Source organism: Symsagittifera roscoffensis, chromosome 6, assembly GCF_963678635.1.
Source record: "Symsagittifera roscoffensis chromosome 6, txSymRosc1.1, whole genome shotgun sequence".
NCBI lineage: Eukaryota > Metazoa > Xenacoelomorpha > Acoela > Convolutidae > Symsagittifera > Symsagittifera roscoffensis.
The window spans coordinates 14216782-14238503 of NC_087067.1; the positions used below are offsets into that span (position 1 = coordinate 14216782).

Sequence of the window (21722 nt, forward strand, 5' to 3'; positions counted from 1 at the left end):
AACGTCAATAAAAAGTATACGATTTAGAAAAAAAATTACTTCGACTTTTTGTTGTATAACTTTGCATCTTTAGAGAATTCTGTGCTATTGTACAGCATCAGACTATCTTTGATTAAATAAATTACAGGTTTTTTTCTGGCAATGATGTAGTCTACCAGAAAGTATGCCATTTAAGAAGTAAAAAGCCATCATTTAGTTCATAAACTGAAAATAGATTTTGACTCAATTTTTACGCCTATGCTGTGTTTTTAGCCATAAAATTAGTTCATTTGTTTTTTTTTTAGTTTCAAGGCTGAAAATTACGTAAACAGCACTCTCCAAATACGAACGTGGAAATGGCGCGAAAAAAATTGTGAACGATTTCTAGTTTCGAAAGGGAATTTAATTTTTAGATTTCCAGCGGAATAAAACTTCACTTATTGATCCAGTTTTTTCAAGTTGAGTTATTGTTAACAAAAAAAGCGCCAATTGTAAATTGTTCTAGCAACTCAACGAGCTGAAAGGGCATCTATTTTTTTCTTTGAAATCTGAAAGTTGAAATTTTTTCATAAAATTTTGTGTTTTTTTTCTGTTTACCCGCGTTTATTACTCTTTTTCAAATCTCAATTGGCTATGTTTTGAAATGTCATTTAAAATGTGAGAATTTTCTAAAAATGAAATATTTTTATTATTGAACGCTATTAGATCTTATTCAAAGCGAAATCAAAAATGGCATTAAAAAGTCTTTTGAAAAAACAAGTCATTTTTTGTTTGTTTGCTTGCGTTCATTGACAATTTTCCAGCGGTTTATTGGCGCTGTTTTTAGAAACTGCTCCTAAAAACGAAAAATACCTTCAGAAGTGGTTGGAACAATATTAAGGTTAATCAGTATTAACAAGATCCATGAAATTTACAATGTTCAGAAAATTACAAAGCTCCAAACAATTTACTTTTCTATTAACTATTACTTTTCTATTAATCTATTAACGTTGGTCAACAAAACCCAGGGTGTATCAGGGCAAAACCCTGAATGTTCAGACTGTCCTTTAACTTGTTTCGAATAGTTTTTTTAAATTAGATTTTGATAAACTATAAATTTTGTACTGCCAATATCAATCAAAAGGTGCTAAATTTTGAGTCCAGTTTATATGACCAATTAGTATGCCTTATTTCAGTTTGGAACGATTATGACTGTGGGATAGTTCGCCACGAATAAATAAAAGGGCGCATTAAAATTAGGAAGTAAAAAACTACAAGTTGCCAACGGCACGTAGACTAGTGCAAGCAGACCCGCCCGTGAATCCGCCGAAGATTAAAGAGTCGATCACCAAGCTAAGCTGTCAAAACTTTCTTTAAAACTGGTCTGAATAAGAAACCACCCTGCCATATCTTCTTCTTTTTCTTAAAAACTGAAAAAAATTTCTGATTAATAATTTAATTTTAAGGTTATTTTAGCGTTACCTTTTAAAAGATATGTGAAATTTTTCCTTTTTATCATGATTTAAAAAAAAAATTTCCTTCAATTTTGTGGTCAATTTCAACTGTGTGACTTTTGTTTTGTTTTGAGCTACCTCAGTAGAATTTCTTTAAGCGCTTCTACCCGCCCAGGGGAGAAATTGTGAATTGAACTCGTTGCTGTTGTTTTGGGGCAAATTGCGAAGGTCGCCACGTGATCGTCAATGGCTGGCCGCTCTTTTGCCCAACTGCTTCCCTGGAGCAATTTCCTTCCCTTTCATTTCTAATTCCTCTGCCCTATGTGGCCAACCGACCGCCACCAACCAACTGTCTAATTTCATTGGCTGCTTGTTAATTCAAGTTACATGTTCTCCCACTGAATTTAGAGTAAACGTGAATGAATTCTTGCAAATGCCTCGAAAAAGGATTGAGCAGAATGACTGAAAGGACTTTTTTGACTAAAAGGACTCATACACTTTTTCTTCAGTTTTGGCTGAAACAAATTTTAAATAGCTGACAAAAATAGCTTTTGAAATTTTTGTGAAGTTCGAATTTTTTGGTTGCCAACTAGGTAAAAACGGCATAACGCTGAATTTTCTATTTGAATTTGTAATATCTATTCCATATTTTTGTGTGTTCTGTTCTGCTAAATGGACCCCCACTGTTGTCGAAACTGCAGTGCCGTGTTTTGAAGGGCCGCCTAGTCTTGCTCTGTTTCAAAACAGAGCTAGTCGAATGAAAATGACAAGCCAGGGTAGGTACGGTTTGAAACGAAGTTGGGTTGGAAGGAAATGGAAATTGAGCAAGGGTAGGATAAATACGAAGGAAATTTCGTTCCACTACCTAGGCTTGATCGAGCCAAAAGGTGACCATTTTGAAAGCAGTGGAGCAGATTTAGACTGTAAGAGGAAACTGGCTGCAAAATTTCTACCTGCTTTTTCATGCGTTTCTAAAACAATTCGTTGTGCTCTAAAATTTTCGTTGTGCTTCTTTTTTTTCTTCGGTTTTATCAAATATCTTAATTTATTTATGAATTCTTTTAACTTGAATTCATTGACCAAATAAACAGCAGAGATCTCCATGCCTGGTCTTTTCATGGTCCAAATGGTGTGAATTGTTCTCTAGCAAGAGCAGTTAGCTTACATGTTTATATTATTCACCATTTCCTTTACGCTTTCTTTGCCCCAAATATGAGCTTAGAAAATTGCGCCCAAAGCCCGACCCATTATTACTCTGGGGACCAGAATTGCAATTTAGATGAAATCAACTGTGAAATTATAATTTTGCAGTCAAGCGAGTTTTCTCTTTGCATATTCTGAACGGGTTCTGCCTTTCTGTTATTTTCGAGGTTTGACTTGCTGCCTCTGCTGTTGAGAAAAATATTTCAGGCGATATGTTATGCAGTTCGGACTAAAATTTCCGTTAGAAGTTGTAACCTCCGGTAATCAGACAAGACAATTTGCTGTTTCTACATGTAATTTGCACGTTACAGTCATTCACTAAACAAAAAGTAATCTTAATATTTTAAAGTCGTCATGATGCTTATTATGGTTTTAAAAATTGGTAACAGCACTTCTCTAGACTTCGCTTTTTTTTCTGTCATTTTGTGGCTTTAAGCTAATTAGTAAGATAATTTAACGGTTGGAGGGAATTGTTTATAAAGATTTTTGTTGGCTTCCCAGTTAGCTTCCTAAATAAAAACATGCTTGCTTGTTACGACAGACGGTAAGATAAAGGAATATATTAGCTTTTTTTATAATGCTAATTTTATTAGTTCTACCATTTTAGCTTCTATGAAAACACTCTAAGAGCAATAATTGTTACCGGAAATTGAATCCTTGACGCCAGGATTGGCCAAAACGTTGTTTCCTAATAAACTTTTTAAAAATATTTAAAACATGTTTTAAACACCTTTTACGAGACAATCGAGTTTTTGCATGAGAAAATGAAATTCAGAATCACTATTTTACTGAATTAATTAATGAAGTAGCTGAAACGTGAGCGATTCCTGGTTTTAAAAGTGGAATCCAATTTTTAGATTTACAGCGGAATTGAAAGTTTACCTATTGATCCACTTTTCTCATATTTAAGGGCATATTTTTTTTCTTGAAAGTTCGAATATTGACGTTTTTTCTAATAAACACGTCAGTTTTTTGTCTGTTTCCTTGCGCTCATTACTCTTGTCTAAATCTCAGTTGGTTGTGTTCATTTTTCAGAAAAAAGTATTGGAAGTTGTTCACGGTCAAAGTTAGGTTTTCGCGGACTGATTTTTGATTTTTTTTTAAAATTGATTTCAAATTCATTTAGTAAAATGAAGGCAAAATACGCTCTCCAGCAGTGTTGACCATTTATATTACAATAAATTATTGCTACAATTTAAATTATTGACAAAAAAAAGTCTGAGAATTTAAATTCTTTCAAATTTATATGTCAGAACCAAAAATAATCAGTCTCTCTTTTAGATTACACATCTTCAGCTGATTTTTTCTATCTTCGGTTAAGAATGAAGCTTTTGAAAAACCACGCTCAGCGCATGCTGGTGATGGTAAAATACTGGGAACTTTTCTAGCGACTTCGGCTAACTCTTTGTACACTGCCCTGTTTCTGCGGAAAAAATCATAAGCAGTCATCTCAACATCAACCGTTTCTCTGAATTCCTTCAATTCTGACTCAATACTATGCGGAAAGACAATTCAGATGCGACGTGAAAACTATTTTCAGATGCGACGTGAAAACTAACGTTTTCAAAATCTTGATCGAACATATCAGTGGATATATTGACCTCCTGAATGATAGTTTGGACATTTTCATTAGTTTGACTGGAGAACTGCATCATATTGGCTGTAAAGTGTCTTACAGTACGCATGATATGCTTTCGAGCAAGCTAGCCGCACTATTAAACACGCCAGCTCATTCCTGGTTGGCTGACGATTGTTTAATTGATGTAAACATTACCCGCATGTCAGTGCATATAAGGCCATAAATTGTTCATGATTTTCAGTTTCAAATTGTATTTTAATTTTAAGATTTCCCAGCAAAATAAAAAAACTGTTTTGATGAAGAAGTGCCAGTCATAAAGATTCTTTAAATTCAAAATGCTTTACTGTGAAATATGTCTCTTTGAAATTCGGAAGTGTAAAACTGTTTCCTCGAGCTCATTGACAAATTGACAATGTCTGTTGGCTATGCTTGTTTCAGTTTTCCCTCCCAATAGAAGAGAAACGTTATCCATTGATCGGGTTAAAAGTTTTTTTATTCATACTAATGTAGACCAATTGGACAAAAATGTTGGTAGAGAAATGACCTAAAACAAAAAAATCAAAATTTTTTTTTAAAATTCAATTTTTTTAAATTTATTTTGCAGAAAATTTTTTAATTTTTCTGAAACTTCTGGTTCTCAAAACGGAATTTAAAAACTCCATTTTTGATTTGCTTACAACTAATTTTTTTTATTTTACTTAATTACAACTAAGTTTTTAGGCAATAATTTTGGCTCAGTTAAGCTGTTGTAAGCCTGCTCGCTCTGGCTTTATTCGCTCGAAGTAAGACGAAAAATCAAAAAATTCAAACCGATTTTTCTCGACACTGGGGAATTTTTTAAGGTGGTTCGAATCATTAAGGTAAGGGCTTGAATCTGATACATCACTCAACCCAGTCCGATGATTATTTATGGTACCTAGTTTTGCGTGGAAAAAAAAAGAAAAAAAAGAAACACCCGAATACAAAGTTCCTCCCCATTTTCAGTAGTCGGAACAAAAGTTTGAAAAAGTTTATCCCCTGCTAAAATATTTTTGATTGCTTTATGCACGTTTGGCTAAGTTCTGAATTTTGAATTAAAGGTTGTGATCAGGGGCTGGTCGACCTTGTTCTGGACGAAATTGATCTTCCGAGCTCTCAGACGACACCGACACTTTTACGAAAAAATTTATGGGGTCGGATTGCAGTTTACCGGACTGCTGGCAAATGCTAAATTGCTTTTCTTGCTTTTTTGGGTGCTGTTAACTACAAAATTGGTTATTTTTTTTGCGGGCCTATAATTTGTATGAGTATTAGTTTAATTAGGCACCGAAAGAGCCTTGAGATCATTATTTGGGTTGGTTAGCCAAAATTGGTGTCTTAAAATAGTATCAAAGAGGGTTCCTTTGGGTGGCACGGGTGTCGAATGTCTGAGTGAAGGATGCGTCCCTCTAAACCAGCCCTTGCAGCGAATCTCTACGGATTCGAAAACTGTCCTTTCTGATGGCCTTCTTACATTTTTGTAGCATCGTACCCTTTGAAACCTTCTTACATTTTTGAAATTCAGATGACCTAGCTAGTCAGAATATTTTTGGTATGGTGATCGCCTTGTGAATATTATTATGTTTTTACCGTATTTGTGCTTGCGGGTAATGTATTTTTGTCTTTTGGCTTTTGTTGCAAAAGAAAAACTTTCATTTCGTTTTCATGAAAAGGTAGCATTGGTAGCCATTGTGTTTTTAAAGGTATTTGTATGCGCGTTTGTGTAAAGGGGCATTTCTGATTAAGTCTTGCTTTCTCCAGCATGAGGGCTGAATGCAATCTAAATTTAATCTCGTCTTTGCTGTTCTTTAAGTCCAATCTGTCCCCATTTAAAGGTCTCATTTCTCATTCAGTTTCCAATTTCTCCGTACCTTCCTCCTCAAATCCGTTTTCGCCTTTTTGTTAAATTACAATTCTATTCTTATATTACGTTTAAACTGAAAAAAGAATTGAAAAAGCATGCGGTGCCTTTTGTTTGTGACTATTCCCTTAGTAATTTAGTTCCACGTCATTCCGTTTTTTTTCTGTGTCAAAAACGAATCAATTTCGTCATTTTTGTCTCAGTTCAATTGGTATAACAAATGTGAAAAAAAAACAATTAGCTTAAAATCGAACCAGTGTTTTGCTAATTTTTGGATCAAATGCATGTGAAATAGAAAATAACCGCAGTTAGTGTCATAATTTTTTTTGTATTGCCATATTTTTTGCATTGCCAATCCAAATATGACATCAGCGCGAGGCTTCAAAGGCAATGTGGGCGCCAATGTTTTTCCTGCGGCAGGAAACGCGCCAGATTGCTACACTGCGCAAACAAATGTTGCATATTTTCCTCATTTTTTTTGCGGTACTAAAAAACATGCTGCGCAACAAAAAAATGAAAGAAACAATTTTAATTTAGATAAATATTTTATTTTTCTACCACTCGTTATTTTCAAATAGATATGCCAAAAAACTCAATGTCAAAAAAACTAGGCTGAATTTTTCCGTTTTTTTTTTCAAAATGAATATAGATTTTTTAAAGATTCTAAAAATAATAATTTTGGCAACAGCAAGTGGCGACTCTTATTGTTGATCCATAATTTTGTTCGAAATACCGAAATTTAAATTTTATGACTTGGATTTTTGTAAAGTTGGAAATTTTTTGTCAAATCTTGTCTAAACTTGTATAATCACAGCTCTCATTGAATCAATTATCAATTTTTTGAATTATCGCTGCTAAATTTGGTCGCTTCTCAAGAGCGTGAACTTCCGTTGAAAAAAAATTGGATCATGAACTGTGCTGTTTTTTTTTCAGGAGAATGGACCCTCCAGCGCCATGACTAATCACTCGGTAGGGATGTCCTCCTCGCTTCCCTCGCCCATAGCGACAGGGGGCCATTCACAAACCCATAGTGCATCCATGTCCTCTCTTTCTTCATCGTCGAGCAGTAGTCATGAGACGAAAAGCAAAGTGATTTCCAACAAGCTGGCTAGTTTAGAAACTGATATTAACCAGTACGAGAGCAAGATCGCAAGACTCATGAAAAAGGTTAGATAAAAATTGAGTTTCGATTAAAAATTGAATTTCGAAGCAGTCGATAAAAAACACATTTTCAAAAAATGAATTTGCATTTCCCATTAAAACAAGATGTGGTTACCATCATATGTGATGTAAATCAAAAATCCAATTTAAAAAATGGATTTCCAGACTGCTAGCTTTAAGAATGAAGTAACCGTGTTGTTCGAAAAAACGAAAAAAAAAACATTCAGTCTGAAACAATCGCTTCTCCGTTTCAGCTCAATTGCCTCAAATTGAATCTTTACTTTTTGAACCCATCATTTCAAGTTTGAGACCTAAAACAAATTTGTTGGCATGGCTTTGATGGTGCGTGCGATAAGATCGTTTTGTGATGGGCATATCGGACATTGATTTGTGACGCAACGAATGACCTTTAACCACCAGTCACTCTTCATTCATTCATTTTTGAACAACTCTTCTATTTTTGTTCAGACTTGTTTTTTATCGTTCAAAGCGCTGCTGCGTGACTAATTTATAAAGTCGTTAGACGTTTTTATGTGCCTCTAGGGGACTTGTCAAGCTCAGATTAGAATTGAACCGAAGATGGATGGAAAATTGACTGCTCCATCCTTTGTTCTGCTCGCTGCCCTCCCCCATTCCCTCTCCCTCCACCAAGAAGCCATCCCTTGGTTGCATTTCTAAAGCATCCATGCAAGCAGATTTTTGTGACATCTCATTCCTGTTTTTTTGACCTATTAGGAAAAGAACGTTTAGGCAAGATGTGACTAAATTTTCAAAAGAGGTTCGACAGAGTTTGCCTATGCTTATTTTAGCGGCAGAAAAAAATGCTGAGGATATCTGCTTCGCATTAAATAATCTTTGGCAGTCAGTTAAAGAAGGGTCAAATAAAATTCTTCTTTTCATACATTTTTTGTAAATTTAAGATGCGGGGGGGGGGGCAGTATAATGGGCAGCATACAAAAAAAACAACCTTTCATCCATTTTTTCTGAGTTTTAAATTTAAGACGTAATTTTTTCTATAAAAATGAAACAAAAATTGAAAAATTCAATTGTTTATTTATTTCCATCAGTTTTTGAAGACATGGTTATTCATTCACACATCAATTCAACTTTTTTGAATAAATCAATACATGTGATTTAATCAATGAAAAGATTTGCTCAATTTAATCTCAAAATTGGTTTCACTTTTAACTAACGCCTTTTTGCGGTTGATTTGTTTTGTGCAACCACGTTGAATGGTAATTACAGTAGAGTTATAGATGTATTACTCAATTGAAAAGATAACACAACCAAGGTTGGAAGTCTTTTAAAACATATATCATATATTCAAACAAGGCAAAAAAAATGTTTTAAAACAGAAATCATAAAGCTGTTTTCTTTTTCAAAATTGTTACAGCTTTTAAACTTATTGTACCGCTCGATCTCTATGGGGTGGAATTCGAAATAGCGTTGGTTGATATTGCTATAGCTCTCGTTTCAGTGTTCCCAACTCAGCTAGAAAAGTGGTTCTTAACGACAGGAATGACTTTTGGAAAATTTGGCTGAAAAATGCGGAAAACTAGCATTTCTTTACCGCGAACTGAACAAATTGTGAAAAAAAAAATTCTTTTTTTTTCACAACCCTGACCACAACAGCAAATTTTTGCTGAAAACATTCAAATATATTCTTTAATACATATTTGCTTGCTTTCACGTGTTTTGCCTTCGCATGGGAAAGGAATTTCGATTACGTCTCAAATGGCATAATTCCCGAATGGCATAAAAATGAAAAAATTCCCAAATGACATAAACTTCATACAACAGTTGCATTAAAAAAAGTCGAGAACAAATTTTTGATGAACAAAATGAGAAAATTGGTCAAGTTGTCAATTAAAATGTCGATTGACTTTTTATCTTGAAAAAATTGCAGAATTTTTTTTATCAAAAGCGAAAAGCATAAGCTTTCGGTTGTTGATCAGCTTCTTTTGGTAACCTTTTCCGCTTAACATCTGTTTGGAAGCAATTAATTCCATGTTCTTCACATGTTTTGGTTCCTGGGCAAAATAACGAATCTTGCCAGGAACTGATCAAAAACGTTTGACTTACAATGAAAACTTACAATTTGCCATTTGAGAAATGTTTCTTTTTTGTGCCATTCGGGAATTATGCCGTTTGGGAAGTTACCGGAATTTCTATTGTATTAGAGGTTAAATAATTGATTAAAAAGGCAGTTTGCGTAGGATCAAAATTAATCAAATCCAGCTCTGCATGGCCTTTTTCAGATTGTTTTGCTATTTCATTTCAACAATTGGATGTTTAAAAAAAACGAAGCATGTTGGTTGGATTTTTGACATTTTGAATACAGGCGTGGTTTTTTTTAGTTAATAGACATGCCACATAAAATTTTGCTTAATTTTTTTACGTTGGTTAGAAAGGAAATTTAATGTTAATGCAATCAAAAAGGAAATTTAGTTATTTTTTATTCACATTCAACCACGGTTATTTATTCACAACAAATCACGGTAAATTAGATAAATGGCATCTGAATGTTTTGAATGTAATTTTTTCAGTGTGCTTTTGAGTGATTTTATCGGCAGTTAATTTTAATCTTTCAAATAACAAAGACAAACACAGCTCCCGAATACCAAAAAAGCAAACAGCGCGAAAAAACATAATTGACTTTCATTTTCAAAAGTGTATATAATAAAAGAATTGCCTATCGATCTGTTTTTTAACTTGAGAGCCCAAGGTATTTATCTCAAATTAGGCTTGTATTTATCAACGAAACTGTCTAATATAAAGGTGCTTTGAAAAACAAAGAGTTATAAGATGATATATTTTTTCTTGAAACTCAACTTCAAAAATGGAACAATCTTTCTTTTTTGGTTTTTCTCAGGTCTATGACATGTTTACAACTGTCCGTTGGCTAGGTGTTAGTGTAGATAAACTATTTAGATATGTATTTAGGCAGTCTGCTTTTTTTTCAGGAATAATCATAAAAGTTGTCCACGTTAAATTTCATTTTGACGCGGTTTGACTTTTCTTTGATTTCTTGTTAAGTTCTTTTTAAATAATTTGCCCAAAGGAGGTGAAATACGCTGTGCAAAAAGAAATATGCAAATGGCGCAAAAACCCAGGGTTAATTTAAGGTATAAAAATGAATCTTAATTTTTCAGAAATCTCAGCTGAAAAAAAAAATATTTGTTGATTTCGTGTTCTTTATTTGGATCTTGAGCGTTTCTGAAGTTTAACAGAGCTTAAGATAATTTTTGGGCTTTTTGTTTTCTGTCACTTTTTCAACTATCTTAATTTTTTGATCACGCTCAAATTTGACTTTACATTTCTTTGAAGTTAAATTCTTATTCAGTTAATACAAACGTGATTGACTTCCAATTTCAAAATGGATTTTAGTTTTATTACCTCTTGAAATTAACAGAGCTTTAACGTGATATTTTTTCCGAAGTTCAGATTTTTCAAAAATAGTTAATTATTTTTTTTCGGTTTTATGTAATTTCATTAACACTTTTTCAGATGGTTTGTCTGCTATGATTTTCAGTTTGAAAGAGCTGCATCATGATTTAATTTGATGCAGTATTCTATAAAAATGGGTTTTCTTGATAGCTGTTGGTTTTGTGTATCATAATTTCTTTTGAGGTAGTGAATGTTGAATTTTGTGATTTTGAAAAAAATCAAGCTCCAAATCATTTTTTGACCATTTAGCTTTGAGTTGCTTGTGAACCACGCTTCTCAAGTTTTGTTTTACACTCGAAATGATCTCCCATAACAAATTGGAGGCCAAAAGTTGCGCTCAACTTCAGTTTCAAAATGAATTTTGATTTGAATTTTTTTTTTTGCAGAATTCAAATTGTATCTGTTTTGATCCATTTTTGTCAACACTGAGACAGAAATTGTTTCTCATTCTTCGTTAGGTGTTCTCTGCCCGAAAAGCCTCCATCATGTCCTAAAGATGTTACGGCGACTCTAGACACTCGACACAATTAAAAGAGGCAGCAACCGTTAAAAACTCACTTCCAAGAAAATTAAATATACCTGATATACAAGCCTACGACTGGCGAGTTTCATGGCCCGATTGAGTTGCAATTATGCATTTGTAGTATAAAAATTTTACCGTATACGCTACGTTATGGAATTTATGCCAATAGCAATGTCTTCAAAGCACACCCCCTGCTACAAGAGGTCATCAGGGACTGTTTTTTGGGATCATTGCCTGAAGAAGGCATTTTCATGTAAAAAGTCTGAGGTATGTGTTTTGAGACATGTGATTTGGATGGAGTTCAGTTTATTTATTGTTTATGAAGTATGCTTTTGGTAATATTAGATGCAGGGTAGAGGCCTGGTCAGTACATTGTTCCTTTGTCTGTCTTTTCCCTCGGGACTTTTCACTTTTTGCAGAAATTTATATTCTGAGTTGATCCTGTAACATAATTCCATATTATGTTAGCACTGTTGCATAAACAGTTTTTTTCTTTAAAACAAAATGGATTTGTTTTTCTTTCTAATTTCGAGCGCAATAATAAACAATTGTATAGAGAACGTTTCTTCAGATTGTGTTAATTGTGTCAGTAATTTGTCAATTGTTGAAGTTTGTGGAAATGCCTGAATGTAATATATTTGTCAAATTTTGAAAAATTTTATCATATTTTGTTTTCTTGAGTCTATTTACATTTTTCTAGCTGTTTTTGGCATTGTTTTTTTTTAACATGAAATTTGTCGTAAAATTTATCTTAAGTGTAAAAGAATAAAGTCATTTTGACTTATAGGTGTTGTGTGAATATAAAGTGTAAAAGAAGTAATTTTGACTTAAATAGGTGAATTCAATTCAATTTCATTTGGTAAAAGTCGACAAAGTAGGCGCTGTTCAGGTACGAATGCAGAGATGGCGCGAAAAAACGTGATCGATTTCAAGTTTTGACAGTGGATTTCCCAACTTGACAGCAATTTCTCATTGCTGTCTGGATTAATTTTGAGAAAAAAGTTTTAATCATGAACAGTTTTTGAAATTCAAAGAGCTTTAACCTGATACATTTTTTCTTCGAAAGTTGAAAATGTTTATAAGTTTTCAGTCAACTTTTCGGTTTTCTTTGTTCTTTTGTCTTTTTTGCAATCTTCTGTTGCTGCCTCGAAAAAGTTCAATCACTAAAAGTAGCTCACAAAAACCAAATTTGTTCTTACGGCAATTCTCAAGTCGGATTATTAAGTAGCACGTATACAGCGCGGTCAAAAGTTCAACTTCTTTAAATCAACTATCGCATTTGAAGGCTGAGCTTTTCAAAAACATTAATTTTTTTAAAAGCGCGCGTCGCTTTTTTTGACTTTTTATACTTGACCTGGTTTTTAAGGAAACTATAATTTAGAAATTGATTCTGCGGCTTTTGATCTGTTGGGCCTTGCTTGTGTGTTGATCCAATCCGTGGTACAAGGTATTGTTTGCTTTCCAGTTCCATGCAACCGCGGTTGCATTTGCATTGCTTTATTGCTATTCAATTCCTAGTGGTAACATTTTGCATCTCGATTGGAACTCTCAGGTCTGATTCCAAATTTTTAAAATTCTCTTTCCGTTTGCATCATCGAGGCGCTTCATGGCCAATGGTAACAACTGGTGCCTCGTGCTAGTCTTGTTGGTTCAGCATTGGCACCAGTATTATTAAAGTAGCATTGCATTAATATTCTATTCTATATATGCTCTCGCGTTCCAACTGTGAACAAAGCGAGTTTGAAGCACGTGATAAAAATAAATTGCATAAAATTGAACCATTAAATATGTTATTAAAGTTCAATATGAAGAATGTCAAATGTGCGATTCGCTGTTTGCTTTTGCTTTTCTGTTTGCAAAACGTCATGTTGAATGGAAATAGTAAATGCAATTTTGTTGAATTACAAGCTGAATTTCATAATCATGCGTTTCATTTTAAGTCCCGTTCAGATTTTTGGACTTTTATCAGTGATTTTTGCAAGATTGTGATTTTGCAAGATTAAGATTTTTCAGCTGATTTTTGGCTCTTTTCAGCTCCGCTCCCCTATTTTCAATTTTTTTTCTTTTCATAGTTGTTTTACGTGTTTTTGGACAGAAGGGGGACCCCGTTCCCGGCCCTGGGACTCGTTTGGGGTTTTCGGATCTTGTTCTTTTCCCCCAAACTTGTTCTACAAGTAAAATTTTGTTCACATTATCGGATTGTTACAAAATTGGTATGCGGACTAATTAGGCTATGACAAACATATTTGGTCTTCATACTTAACCTTGTAAAAGCCCTCGTTACAACATAAAATTGATGCATATGTGAGGTGGGGGAAAGGAAAAGAGCAAAGGTTTCTTGTTTCGGTTCTCGTTTCCCGAGAAACAAGACAAGTTTTTTTTCGAGGCTAAGAAATTTAGCTACTTTAACGGGTTCAGTTCATAGTTCTTGTACTTAAGTGTAGTGGGAGCATTTTTGCAGTTAAAAAGATGTATCGAGTTATTTTACCCGATGTTACAATGTGATAATTACAATGTATAACTGTCCTTTTTCATTTTTGTGCGAATTCTCAATGTATTTTCTTCAGCGCTAAATCACCCATAAATGCGGAAACGTCTTTTATTAACCCGAAAATGTGGAAATTTTCTTAAATTACTCCCAAATGCGAAGCGCGGATTTGGCTCTATTTCCTTTCCCTACATGCAAAATTTTAAGTAAAATTTTTTTTTCACGTTTTTTATAAGAATTGGCAAGCGGACTATTTGATCCTCATATTTAACCTTGCAAAACCCCTTGTTACCCAATAATGGTGCTACTGCGAAAGGAGAAGGAAAAGGTGGGAGGGAAAGGAAAAATGGTGTCCTCAAATTTTCAAAACAGGTTTTCAAAATGATTAAATTGGTCATGATTTTGTTCAGCGAGTCCTTAAATTAGTTTAAAAAACACTTTTGATTGTTTTTTCTTCCTCTGTTTCCTTGCTCACCTCTTTTTGAACATAATGATTTTTCTTTTTTTTGGTCTTTTTTTTTACCAAGGGCTGGTTTTTCACGCTTAAATTTACATATTTGTGTTTGTACTTTTTTAAGAGTCGATGAACGTAGTGAAGACTCTTACATAGGTCTTGGTGATTTTTCTGGTTGTTTTTTTAGGAAAAATTCTTAAAAGTTGATCACGCTAGCATTTCAATTTTTTTGCGGTTTAATTTTGATTTTTTTTTCAATTTTAGTTCATTTCCTTTGTAAATGTCACAAAAACAGCAAAAATGTAAATGTCACAATAAATGTGAGCGTCTTTTGACTTCGAAAGTGGATTTCAATTTTCAGAATTCCCAGCGAAATAAAAACATTTGATCCAGTTTTCTCAAATTGAGTTGATTTACTCAAAAAAAGTGTCTAGCAAAAACTATCTTGAAATTCAAAGAGCTCTAAGGCCATCTATATATTTTTTGAACTTCGGAATTCAGTTTTTTTGTTTAGCTCCATTTTTTTTTACTTTTTCCAACTGTTTCCTGCAGCTATGTTTTCAAATTTACCTTAAAATTAATTTGCGGAAAATAAAAATGATGACGTTATCCAATGACAAAAGTGAAAAGGGTATGAAATTTGATTGGCGTTTATTTAAAGTTTGTTGATTCATATTTGTTGATTTATTTTTTTTGGAATCCTCATCGAAATAAAAAAGATTTATTGCTCCAGTTTTTCAGTTTTATGGTTGATTTCACAATAAAATATTAAAACAAAACGTTGTGCTTATGTTATGTTTGACTCGAAAGAGGAATTCAGTGTCTTCTCTAAAATAGAGGAATGTAATTTTTGTGTTTCGAAGTTGTATAGACAATTCGAATGATGTTGTTGTTATAGCTACACCAAGTTTCAAGAGAATGCAGAGGCATATATGTATGAGAGATAGAGATAAAAAGAGATTCAGGAAATTTTCGTTAATATCTGGCCAGGGTGATGTCGTCTCGTCAAGTCTGTCGCCGTTGTTTTACCGGGGTCGCTAGGGGCAAAATGACGTATAACGGGAACCTTTTGTCACACTGTCACCACCTGTATAGTTGAAATTGTGGTAGTCGGCTCTGTGTTCTTGGTAGCAACTTAAAAAAAAACTGTCTGGAGAGTATTTCAACATGTATTTTGGCCGGAAGCATTTTTGTTTGATGCGTCATTATTGTCTGATGTCGCTCATTCAGGAGCATCCCGTAGTTGATCGCAGTGCCAGTTTTTGCCAGTTAGTGTCACGGAGTAAAATAGTCTAAATGCCAAATGGGATCTGCATAGTTCAGGGCACAGTGAACAGGGCATAGTTCTGTAAATTGTCTTGTTAAAAGTTATGAACGTAGTGAATACTTTTATATAGGTCTTGGTGATTTTTTGATAGTTTTTTTTTCAGGTAAAAAACATTCAAATTTGTTCACGCTCAAATTTGATTTTTTTTTGCAGAAGTTGATTCCTAGAGGTTAATTGGTGGGTTTAAACCATCCAAAATAAAACATCGATTGAATGAAGAGTTTTGAGTTTGAAGTTATTTTAATTGTGATTGAAACTTCATGGAAATCACTGCTTATTTTTCAGTCTGCATGACACTGTTCAAAAAATTAAATTGGAGATGCGTCCTCATTTTTCAATTGAACGCATAGTAAAAAAATTAAGTGATTGTCGTGAGGATTTTCAAGCTACAGAAATTAAAATGAACAATGTCGGTGAAATGTTAAATTTTTTCAGCTCAAAAGTGCAGAAAAATTTCAGGGTATCAGAAATCTAGGGTATCAAAAAATCTTAGGGTATCTGAAATCTAGTCATTTTTATTAGCAGTCGGACACTCTTCTTTTCCATTTATGCTCCATGCCGAACTGTAATAAAATGAATACAGAGTCATTTTAATGAGTTTTTATTAAGTGGTGTTTGATTTGTACTGTAGTTATATTGTAAGATTAAAACAGTGTCAAGGTCATATAACTCTGAAATATAAATTTACTATGTGCAAATCTCTTTGACCTGACAGTGCAATGGCAGTTTGAAGCAGATCAAATATAGTTGATTTATTGCTTATATCCATCCAAAAATGTTATATTTTCATTTCAGCGAGAGGAACGTACACGTCACGCTTCTGCTAATAGTTCACAGCAGCAGCAGTTCATCAACCATAATAACAACATAAACAAAGCAACCTTGATCCAAATGGGAGCAGGAGTTCTTCCTCCGAATCATCTGAATTCGATCAAATCCTCACCTTCAGATGAGGTCAAAACTGAAAACAGCCAGAGTTTAACAGAGGTCAAATTGTCTCAAAGCTTACCCTCGAGCCAAGATAAATACGAATCAGTTACCATCACGGACGCATCATCGCGGTTATTACAACTACCTACAGTTGAACACGACACAGTACAATTATCGTGCACTTGTTTCGCACACACGGCAGAGGGTGAAGGCTGTCCCCGAAAAGCATCTTGCACGCGCACGGAAAACGTGCGAGACCTGGCGGAGACGAACAAGAAATTAACCGAGCAAGATTTCATATTCAAAATCTACAGTCAGAATCGGGTATGTTTTTGTATACCATTTCATTTCATTCCTCTGGCTAAATTTAAGTGTCGTATACCCAGTATGTTATCCGGTAGTTTTTTTTTACATGCGTGCATAAATTGCATAAATACATGCGTTATACCTTACTTTTAAGAATATTTCAAAAAATTCAGTACAGTCCGCTTGTCATTAGTTTATTTTTCATAAAATGATGAACGAAGTGAATTTTCACCACCTATTTTGGCCGCTTGGATCTTTTGTTTGTTCTTTGTGAGGAAAAAAGTCGGGAAATTTGTGCAATTTGTGCAGTTCACAATTAGCGGAATGGAATATTAATCATGTTTTCCATTAACAAAAGGGTAAAAGGCACAAAAACATGATTTTTTTTCCAGTTTAAAAATGAATTCTAATTTTTAGGTATCAAAGAACGAAATGAAGACACTTTGATTTTTCCTTTTTTCCAGGAAATAGCGGGAAAAATGCGATTGATTTTAGTTTCAAAAGTAGATTTAATTTCTACATTTCTCATTGGAAAAAACTCAATGAACCAGAGTTTTAAAATATGCTTAATTTTATCCAAAAAAAAGTCTATCATAAAAAAATCTATCATTTTTATGTCCGTCACTGAAATCATGTTTTTGTTCCATATATATGAAAAATACGATGTTGTTTTTGATGTTAAAATTTACTTTTGTATATTCTCAGAAGTTTTTAATCTATGCGAACTTCACTTTTATCGGAGTATATATAATACTATTTTTTGTAATTCAGAGACATGAAGCATCAAGGTTACGCTATTGGATGCATTTGGATGTTTCAAATTTTTATGGTAGGCGAGTTTTGTGCTAGTTGAGCGGTCGCTAAAAAATTTTCGTATAAGAACAAAAATTTTTTATTTTTATAATTTTTAATTCGAGTACCGTTATCATGTCAAGGCATTTCTGGGGTTTTATCTGTTCACGTCGTATTTACCAGAACATCTCAGATAGCATTTAAAAAAATTTCTTGTGATCCTAAAGGCTCTGTCGGATAGCAATCATTAGGTGCATATTCTCAAGGTAATTTTTTTTCAAAGCAAAATTACCCATAAATGCGGAGTTTAACTAATAAACGTAAAAGACAGAAGTGGTTTTCACTGATATATGTCTTGATCGTTTTTTTCCGATTCTTTTGTTTTTTCTTCTGGAAAACGTCAAATGCTCTAATAACTACAGAATTGCATTTATTTACCTAAAATACATTTTATGAATGCACCTTAGGTATATACGCGCTTTTGAGTTCAATTCATTTTCATCTCCTAAAAGTTAAATAAATTAAGATAGCTAAAATGGCGTAATTAAAACGTGATTGATTCTAATTTCGAAAGTAGATATTACTTTTTAGGTTTCCCAGCATTTCGCAGAATATAAAACTACATATTGATAAAGTTTTTTCAAATTGAGTGTAAAAAAAGTTAATTATATCAATCATAAATTTTACGTTAAATTCAAAGAGCTTGAAAGAGGTTTAGTTTTGAAATTCGTAAAAATCAATTTTTTTGCTGTTTCCTTTTAACTCTTTCGTTTTTTTCCGCTTCCAATTTTGATCACAGTGAAGTTTGATTTTTCGCGATTTGGTTTTTTGAATTGTTCTCACGTTCAGTTCAAATTCGTTTTGGAAAAGACAGACAAATTTTGCTCTCAACTAACGATAAAAGAAATGGTGCAAAAAACCTGAGTCATTTTGTTTCTAAGGTTTGCTAGCGGAATAAACAAAATCAAATGATCCAGTTTTCCCAAATTTGGATGATTTTATAAAAAAAATTATAAAAAACAAAAATTTCAAAGAGCTTTAAGTAATATATATTCGTCAATTCGGTACACGTTTTTTAAAATAAATACACTCTCTTTACGTTTGCTCAGGATATTTCAGCTTTTTGAAAAATATTTTGGGAAATCTTTTGCGCTTGGCAGGGCTTTGTGGATTACATGGCACTTTCCTTTGGGCTGAGAACACCCAGGGATTTGTGCCAACTCCGCGGAAATAAGCCTCTTTTTATGACTGCCGTTCAGAATTAATGGGCTGCCCTTTGAGAGATAAAGAAGCTTTGATGTGTTACGATTATTGTCTCCGTTATCACACGTTTGTGTTCAGCTCGGCCAGGCGGGCTTAATAGGAAAGTTATCGACATACTTGGATTTTCTTTGTTTTTCAATTTTCATTTTTTTTTGCTACACATGCTTTGGAATTTTTATTAAACATTATTTGGATTCCAATTTTTTCTGAAATTCAAAATGGTGACTAGAAAATGAAAAAAAAACTGGAAAAAATGATGAAAAAAAATTGTGCATCATAAAATGACTTGAATCATTAAAGCACTTTAATCATAAATTGGCTTGAAAACGCGAAGGTTGGACCGTCACAGTTAAACAGTTAACAAAATCATCACCATGATCAACTTAAGCAGTCCTGAAGGAATGTTACCAAAAAAGTTATTAAAAATCGTTGGGTTGTGAAGTTTTTTTCATGGACATGTGAATAATTGAATGCATGTCGCAGCATATGTTCTTTGAAGGCGATTGTCTCAATTTCCTTTTTCTTTGCACACACTCGCAAACGCAGTTAGATTCCATTGAGTTATAAGACACAGATTGGCGACCGGATTTCCCAAAGTCTAACCGGGACACCGATAATGAAATGTATCTAAAATTAGCACCATGATAAACTCCGCCACAGCTATTTTTAATTCATGCTGTAGTCGTAAACTTGATATCTACTATAGCTTGAAACCGGGGTTGAAAGTTTCATGATTGATTTTGAATGACGTTTCGAGTCACCAAGGTTCTACCCGCTACTTGAGAAAGGTTCACCAATTCAGTTCATATGAGGTGAAATTTTGAATGTTTTGATTTCTGTCCATAGTTGGCTTGTCGTGTGTCATTAATGTGTTCGTTTGTCATTTAGAACTGAATTTTTCTCGGTTTACAAAAGTTATATAAGGTGCTTTTAAACTTTGGTGACAGAAAAGAAAACACGCCACGAGGTACGCCGAAGATTTATATTTGCAAATGAATCGACGCAAGATTAAATTAAAACGACGCGAAATATGATAAATATGATACGAATTTTGAACACAGTTTGGTATATACAAGTCGCTGTAGTAATATTACGTCTTATCTCGACTCGCCAAGACTACGTTTGAGGCTACTAGATTCAATTTGGTGGAACATTTTGCTTGGTGAGCTAGAACACAATAGCAGAGAGTTCTTAAGTGCATTTGAGTGGTCTGAATCGCCAACTGAGAAACGTGCCTGAACAACAATCGAAACGAAGCCTGAAACATGAGCAAATGCAGTCGAGGTCATGAACAGATTGATTAAGCTCTGTAGTTGTAATGGTACTTTGCTGACTACTGATCTGTGTTTGTTCAGTTTTCATGCTATTTTTTCTCAATTTTATGAACACATTAGCAGTAAATCTTGAAAAATGGCAAAAAAATGACAAGCAATGAGTAAAGAACAGCATGTTTTAAACGCAAAATGTTTTTTTTTTAACGTTGAAGTCGACTGGACAAAATGCTCGCCTAAAATTGAATCGCTTCAAGTATAGAATGCGTTTCAAGCCCTGAATTGCGTTTCAATGAAGATAACACAATTATGAAGGCTGTTACTTTCAGTGAAACTGCAAAAATTTTGTTTTCTCATTCCATCCATATTACACTATCATCTCAAAGCAAAGTGCTTCAGCATTATTAAGTTCAAAAGAACAAATTGGTTGTCACTTATATCGATCTTGACCATTTTTTATTTACGAAAAATTTCTTTAAATTTGTTCACGCTCAAGTTCGATTTTTCACGTTTGGATTTTTGATGTTTCTTAAGTTCAATTTGTCTCCTCTGTTTAAATAAAGGCAAACTCAACTATCGAACAGCCCAGGTGTAAAGGTCGCAAAAACGTGATTGACTTCTTATTTCGAAAATGGATTTTAATTATCAGATTTCCCAGCGAAATATAAATTTTACGTATTGATCCTGTTTTCTCTAATTGGGTTAATTTTATCAATAAGGTGCCAATCATAAATTGTTCTAGAAAATCCAAGAGATTTAAGGCCATCTATCTTTTTTCTTTAAAACTCGAAATTTGAAGTTTTTCAAAAAACTAAATATATAGGACTTTTTCAAGTAAAAGCATGTTTAACAAAATCACCCTCAAGATGACCAAAGTATACGAGTCAACAAAAACTTTTAAAAAATGGGCTTTATTTTTATGAATGTTATCGGAATAGGAAAATTACTTATTGATCCAGTTTTATCGAGATGGGAGAACTTTAAGAAAAGTACCCATTACCACTTCTGAAAACTTGATTTGACTTGATTTTTTTGCTTTCGAAAGTTGAAAAAGGCTAAGAATTTTTCAATCAAATTTGTTTTTTTTCCTTGTTCGTTTAAGTTTTTCCAACCATCTGTTGGCTCTGTTTTCTTATATAGTTCGTATTTTTTTTCAGTAGCTGAGCTTGAGATCAAAGAGGGTTGTATTAAAAATTTCTGGGAAAGAAAGTTGTTACGTTTTCCTGTTTTCTCAAATTCGTTTAAATTGAGCAAAATTGTATCGAAAACTCAGCCTTCTTGATTTCGAAATTGATTTTATGTTATTTGAGTTAAGTTTGCAACGGCTTATTCAAAGAATTAAAAATGCAACAAAATTATGCCTATAAAGGTGAAAATCAAATGAGAAATTATTTATTATTTGACGTTAAAATTATGACTGACAAAAATAGTCTCTTCAACTTAACTGAAAATTTGTATTGATAGTTTGAGAAAAAATTATTGGCTAGATTTAGCTATATAGGCAAGTTTATATCATTTAGCTTATCTGTCGCTTAGCAAACTATACTATTTCAGAGAAAAAAATGCTTAGCATGCTTATACGGGCGTTTATATTTGGTAACAAAAAAGTTGAGTGTTTGAATTGATTCAATATTTCCAAAATAGTTTGTTTTTGATATCAAGTTTTAAAATGGGACATATTTTTCCA

At 33.4% G+C, this 21722-nt stretch overlaps 1 protein-coding gene across 1 annotated transcript in view; it reads left to right on the forward strand.

The window, feature by feature from the left end:
• The window catches only part of LOC134848603 (serine-rich adhesin for platelets-like), a 75491-nt gene that overhangs the window by 20014 nt on the left and 33755 nt on the right, over positions 1 to 21722 (forward strand). The window contains exons 2-3 of the mRNA XM_063866122.1: positions 7007 to 7240; positions 16269 to 16727. Of these exons, the coding sequence (XP_063722192.1) occupies positions 7007 to 7240; positions 16269 to 16727 (693 nt within the window). The remainder of the gene's footprint in view (positions 1 to 7006; positions 7241 to 16268; positions 16728 to 21722) is intronic.